At 40.5% G+C, this 6765-nt stretch overlaps 1 protein-coding gene across 3 annotated transcripts in view; it reads left to right on the forward strand.

Moving 5' to 3' along the window:
* Positions 1-6765, forward strand: part of Slc38a9 (solute carrier family 38 member 9) — a 73685-nt gene that overhangs the window by 6593 nt on the left and 60327 nt on the right. For 2 of the 3 annotated variants that reach the window (XM_021180274.2, XM_029468391.1), the window contains exon 2: positions 4588-4732. In XM_021180274.2, coding sequence (XP_021035933.1) covers positions 4623-4732 — 110 coding nt within the window. In that variant the 5' untranslated portion in view covers positions 4588-4622. Of the gene's footprint in view, positions 1-4587; positions 4733-6765 lie in introns of those variants that run through there. The other variant, XM_029468393.1, reaches the window with a different exon arrangement.

Here is a 6765-nt window from a genome sequence, read left to right on the forward strand (position 1 = left end):
GTGTGTGTGTGTGTGTGTGTGTGTGTGTGTGTGCAGGCGTGTCATTTATATACAGGAGATTACAGCATGGCTTAAAGAAAGTTTCTATTCTTGTTTGTTTGTTAGATTCCCCGGAAAATGCAGGTTTCAATCTTGAAAAGGAATAAAGCCAGAGTGATTTCAGCCTTAAGCATGGTCCCTGATAATGAAATATCTCTATAAAAATAACATTGCCTCTATGTGGGCTATCCCTAAGACAGTTTCGTTAATTTTGCTGGAACCTTTGGCTTGTCTCAGGTAAGAGAGTTTAAGTGAACCTGAGACCAGGGCCCCCTTTCTTTTCACATCTTAGCTTATATGTCTTGCCTTAGAATCTAAGGCTTTAGTTTTGACACTTTAGTTAAAACTTAAGGCAAGCAAACGAACTGTCTGTTTTAATAGGTAGATGAAGGGGTTGAGATCAGTTCGATCACGCTGGGTACAGCTTAGCAAATTTGAGACCAACAGGGCTACCTCGTGAACTCTTGCCAATAAATAAATAAATACATAAATAAATAAATAGAAACTTCAGATTTCTGTTTTTTTCTTTTAACTGTTTCGGTGAAATTAATGTTATCTGAGTTGCTCCCATCTTCACGGGATTCTAGTTACCGCTACCTTAAAACAGTGCGTCCTTTACACTAAAGCAACGGTTCTTAACCCGTGAATCTCCGTCTGATAGCCTGCACATCAGATACTTATGTCACGATTCAGAACAGAGCAGAATTACAGTGAAGAGGTAGCAGTGAAATCATTTTATGGTTGGGGGCCACCACAGCATGAGGAAGGTTGAGAACCACCTGCAATAGAAGACTCTCTTGCTCCACATTTGAAAGTGTGCAATCTGTGTGCTCTATGAATCTGTCTCAAAAGAGTTGATTGAAACTTTTTAACCTGGGATAAACCCTGTTTGGTTTGGTTTTTTTGCTCATCCTTGGTTATTGAAGCACTGTTCACAATATGCAACTTGGACTAAATCCTTCACTGATGTTTTGCTAAGCTGATTCAGAAAGTAGAACCAGCGATTGGTATACAGATGAACTAAAACTGAAGTAATGAAATGAAAATTAGCATTGGGTTTGCAGCCGCCAGCTAGGTTAGCTCTCAAGAGATTTAGGGGATAATATTTCTCTCAGCTTTATAAATTATATTTTTAAAGTTATTGATGGTAGGAGATGTAACTTAATTTTCTATTTTTCCCAGTACCTCTTTACATTGTCGGGACTCAGTAAGTCCTTGCTGAATGAGTGAGTGTGTTTAACATTACTGTTACTTAATATTTTGGCTGTCTTAGTAATTTCCGCCATCCTAACCCATGCAGTGTGTGGAAGTGAAATACTTATTTGGGGTGATATTAGTTTTGGTTATACCCCTTTCCCTTTGTGGTTCTGGGACCTCTCATGTAATGTGCAAGTACTGTGCCATTAAGCTCTGTTGTCTTTCCCTTCCAGTCTCTTTGAAGCGTTACTCTCCCAAGATACTGCCTAATGGCTGTCTGTAGCATTTGCTTGCCTTTAGTGGTCCCAGTAAGGGCCTGGCTGGCTTACGCATTGGGCAGAAAAGCAGAAGCGAAGAGGGAAGTGAAAGGGAAAGAAGCAGAACAGAAATGCACAGCTTTGGGGAATAGAGCATGTTACTGGCATCTGTGTCACAAAGTCAGTGGCGCGTCGATGGCAGTTGTCTACATGTTTATTATTAAGGACGTCTTTTATTTAAAAGGGAGCAGTTCAAAAGGTGGCATTAAAAAGTATTTTTATCTGTTTATTGTGATGAATAATAATACAACTGAACATTTCTCGGCACAGAGTTCTAATGTACTTAGTATTGTTTTTAACCCTTATGTAAACCGGAGAGGCGAGTGTGATTGTTTTGATTTTGCAGGTGGGAAGGTGGTGGCGTAAAGGTTAAATGGGTGGTACTAAATCATGTAAGTGAAGAGCCAATTTCTAATACAAAACCTTATTTCCTTTCAATCCGTCCATAAATATTATTGTGAGGAAATCAGGATAAGATTGGCTAGCCTGAAGCTCAGGAGTAGAGCACTCACCCAGCAGCCATGTGTCCTGAACTGATCTCTAGAGAGAAAGAGGGAGGTGGAAAGGAAGGAGAGGGAGGGAGCAGGGGAAAGTTAACATAAGTCCGTTAAACAAATCAGGACTGATGCTACTTGTTCAGTGTCAGAGTAATGTGAAGTAGGAGACGGTGAAAGCGACAGAAGTGCGACTTGACAGAGAACAGGAGAAGTGGCACAGCACTGGTGAAGAGGGTCAGCTCAGATTTGGACTGCCTGGTCCTGACAGTCCGTGATTGGTCCTTTATACCTTCTACCTTTTTACATATAACAACAGTTCCAACAGCAACTTACACAGTAAAGAATAAGAACAGCAATTGCTTTTACAGCTCACAATGTATTTCATTTTATATAGTTCTTTGCATTGTAGAGTGAAATATACATACACAAAAGTGAATTAAGCACACACTCACACATACATAGAGTTACAGAGCAAATATCCCCGTAACAACAATTAGATTGAAGAAGAACAACATACTGCCAGTACCGTATGAGATCTCCTGTCTTTCCTGTTACAACCCTCTGATCCTCCTTCCAGCGGGTTCTCTCGGCGTCAGAAGTGGTGCTGCTTCACCTGGATCATTTCCTGAAAGGAAGCTGTCTCATGCATTATAGATGTTTAGTAGCTCACTGTTCTCTGTCCTTGATATGTCAGTTAAAAGACATCCTCCCCCAAATTACACCGACTCATTGCATGATGTCAAATTCCCTCTATATTGCTGTGGTCTACACCTCTTTGTGGTAGAATAAACTGTAGGGCTGGGATCATAGCAGAGAGTTCAACTCATCTGTTGGAGTTATTTATCCCTTTACATTAAATAGTGTTTGGAGAACCTGATTGAAGAAAGAGATGCAGTTGAGTCCTGTACAATCTTTTCTGAACTGGAGAAGTTGTCTTAGGTTGCATGTGCTGCTACTGTTAAAAATATTGTCTTTTATTTTAGGTCATTTTAATTGTAGCAGTGATGATTTTTCAATAAAAAATAAAGTAAGCAAAACAAAGCGTATTTCAACAAGTGAGTTATTCTAGAGTATATCAGCATAGTACCATGTGGTTTATAGTATAATGCCTACGAAAGATTCCCAGAATTCTAATATAATTAAAATTCTGAGCCCATAGATGAAGAAAACATTATACACTCTCCCCTTAACCTCCCCAGGCTTGTTTTCTGTTAAACCATGAGTACCCAAGGATGAGAAGATAATCCTTTTTAAACATTTAAAAATAAAAATTTCATATGCACCAGTAATAATAAAAAAAATAGTGTATTCTCAAAACAAGAAGACAGTTGTGATGGTAAGGAATGGAGATGCCGTGCTTCTGGATTTCAGTGAAGGGAAAGCCAGGAAGCGTTCAAATGGATTAGATGCTGAGTATGAGAAGTCTCCGACGGGACGGGCAGAAGGACCAGGAGGCCACCAGTTGAAGTAGGGGAAGAGTATGCATGTGGTTTGGGTTAGGTTTTTTATTTTTGAGGAAGAAAGTCGAGTTTGGAACATGCTAAGTTTGAGTTATACAATTCTACCTAGGAAAAGATGCTGAGTAGCTTAGCTGAATGTGCAGGTGCGTTCAGGATTGATGCTTGACTAGAAACATTGCTGCAGAAGTTGGCATCCTTCAATCTCCTGCACTGTCTGTAGTTGAAGCACTTTATCTTCATACCTCCTCATGTGATAGCCACAGTGTTGAGAAGACTTAGCTTCCTCGTGAGAGCTGCTCTGAGGGGAAACTCTTACAGTCTTTCCTTTAGGTGGACCTCGGTCTCTGTCTGTTTCCCAAAGTCTGGAGGCTTTGAAGACATCATCTAATACTCCGAAAGAGCAGCCGTTCCCTGCACCCATCCCTTGCGGCCATTTCAATGGTTCTTTTCGTTGCCACCAGCTTACCTAATCTCATTCCCTCTTTTTTAAGCTTTCCAAAAGATTTTTAAAATATTCTATTCCAGGGTTGGGTCCAAATAACTGAATCTGTATACTCCTGGAAATGGATTGTCTCACTTATTTTTCTTTAGGCTGAAAGACAAAAAAAGAAAAAAAATCAAGTTAGTAATGATATTTCTGATAAATGTCAATCATATATACCTCATTTAAGTCCTGGTGGCTTTACACCTATGGTCCTAGGCTTGGTTAAGAGTCGGAGACCGGGGCTGGTGAGATGGCTCAGTGGGTAAGAGCACCCGACTGCTCTTCTGAAGGTCCAGAGTTCAAATCCCAGCAACCACATGGTGGCTCACAACCATCCGTAACAAGATCTGACTCCTTCTTCTGGAGTGTCTGAAGACAGCTACAGTGTACTTACATATAATAAATAAATCTTTAAAAAAAAAAAAAAAAAGAGTCGGAGACCAACCTGGGGAATAGGAAGCCTTCTTTAAAATCGATACCAGCAACAAATTCCAATACTTCTCTATTTTGTTTGCATGCAAATATATTAAAAATAGTAAAATGTTTTTTTAAGATTAAACAAAATTACGTTTTTTTTTTTCTGGTTGCTATAGGACTGGCTGCCCCAGTGCCTGGAATCTGAGGAAAAATGGCAAATGTGGATAGTGATTCCAGGCATCTTCTCTCTGAGGTGGAACATGAAGTAAGCCCTGGACCTATGAACATCCAATTTGATTCATCAGATCTGAGATCTAAAAGGTGAGGTCTTAATGTGCTTATTTCATAACTAGGGCTTCTAACAATTAAGACATAATACATTACAGCCCAAAAGATCAATAGAATCGATAATGAAATCATCATTTTCTTACGGGACTCATACCCTGATGTATGTGCATATGAGTCCTGTTTCCTCCTTGCACATTTTTGTGCCTTGGGATAAACGAGTCTGTTAAGCACAGGGTTGGGTTTTGTCAAGGAGGGCGCATTTATGTAAGGGACGCAGATGCCTGTTGGTTACCTGCTTCGTGCAAAGTAAGCTACAGATAGAGAAGGAATAGGCCTTTGCCTTCACTGAGCTACAATGACAGCGGGTAATTTAAAACCATTTGAGATTAAATAATCTTTCAGTTTATGACTGGAATCAAAAGAATCTCCTTTAAAAAAAAAAAAAAGTCCCAGAAAGTGAGTTCAATCAAGGAGTTATTGGGTAGAAAGATGCTGACGTGAGTAAGAAGCTCCGTGTGCAAACTGAAGGGCCAAAGGTTGCATCCTAGCAACCACAGAAGCTAGATGTGAGCCCACGTACAACTGTAAACACAGTGATGGAGTGAGTCGAGACAGGAGGATCGCCACGACTTGCTGGCTGCCAGTCTATAAAAAACAAACAAACAAACAAACAAACAAAAAACCCACATGAGTTCCAGACTAAGAAAGACACCTTGCCTCTTAGAAACAAGAGAGAAGATAATTGCCGTCCTCTGGCCTCAATGCATATACAAACTTGTGGGCACACATACACAAAGTGGTTACTTACAAAATAGGCAAAAATAAGACCAAATGTGTGATGGCCCATTCCTAGCATTTAGCACTCAAGAGGCAGAGGCAGGAAGATTGTGAGATTGGGGCCAGCCTGGGCTACTTACTCATACCTTGTCTGTTTAAAAAAAAAAAAGGAAAAGGAAAGAAAAGAAAGAGGTAGCATTGCAAAAAACCCCAAGGTACCAGCAAGATGGCTCAGCAGGAAAAGGTCACTGAGCCTGACTACTTGAGTTAAATCCCCAGGATGCACAGGATAGCAGGAGAGAACTTACCCGAAGAAAGTTTTCAGACCTGCAGATATATACAATAGCACTTGTTTGTTCACACTCTAGATAAATAAATGAAGAAAGAAAGAGAGGAAAAAAAGATGAGAAAATGAGGTAGAAAAATATATAAAATATGCTTGTAGTAGTTTTAACAGGAATGTGCAAAATCTGTGAGAAAAACTAAAATGTTCCTGAATGATGTAACGTGGGATTTGGAATATTTCATCAAATCTGAGATGCTGTTGGTTGACAATTGCGTTTAAAATATACAAAGCCTGGCATAGTGGCACATGCTTTTAATCCCAACACTTGTGAGGTACAAACTGGCAGATTTCTATGGGTTTGAGGCCAGTGTGGTCTAGAGTGAGTTCCAGGAGAGCTGGGACTACATACTGAGACTTGTCTTGCATGGTGGGTAGGTAGGTAGGTCGGTCAGTCAGCCAGTGGGTCAGAAAGACACACTGATAGACAGACAGATGGACAAAGAGGGTTTGGAACGAAGTTCAGTGGTTAAGAGAACTGACTGCTCTGTTAGAGGGCCTGGATTTGATTCCTAGCACATACATACAAGATAGCCCACAACTGTCTGTAATTCCAGTCCCAGGAGATCTGACGCCTGCTTCTGTTCTCCATCAACAATAGCCATGCACATGGTGCGCAGACATTCTTGCAGACAAAGCACCCATACACATAATCAGATCATTTCAAAAAACCTAACACACAACACGCACACACTCACTCACGCATGCTGTGCCCGTGTGTATCATACATGTACACTGCTGGACTTGGAATTTTTGCTTTGTTTTCACTGGAAGAACTCTTGACCATATGTGTTACTTCTCACTTGTCTCTTATGGAACTATACAAGTTGATCATAGAAACAAAGTGTATTGGTTAAGACATTATTAACACCTCATACTTTAAAAACCTGGCCGGGCAGTGGTGGCGCACGCCTTTAATCCCAGCACTTGGGAGGCAGAGGCAGGC

This window comes from Mus caroli, chromosome 13 (genome assembly GCF_900094665.2).
Source record: "Mus caroli chromosome 13, CAROLI_EIJ_v1.1, whole genome shotgun sequence".
In the NCBI taxonomy this organism is placed as follows: domain Eukaryota; kingdom Metazoa; phylum Chordata; class Mammalia; order Rodentia; family Muridae; genus Mus; species Mus caroli.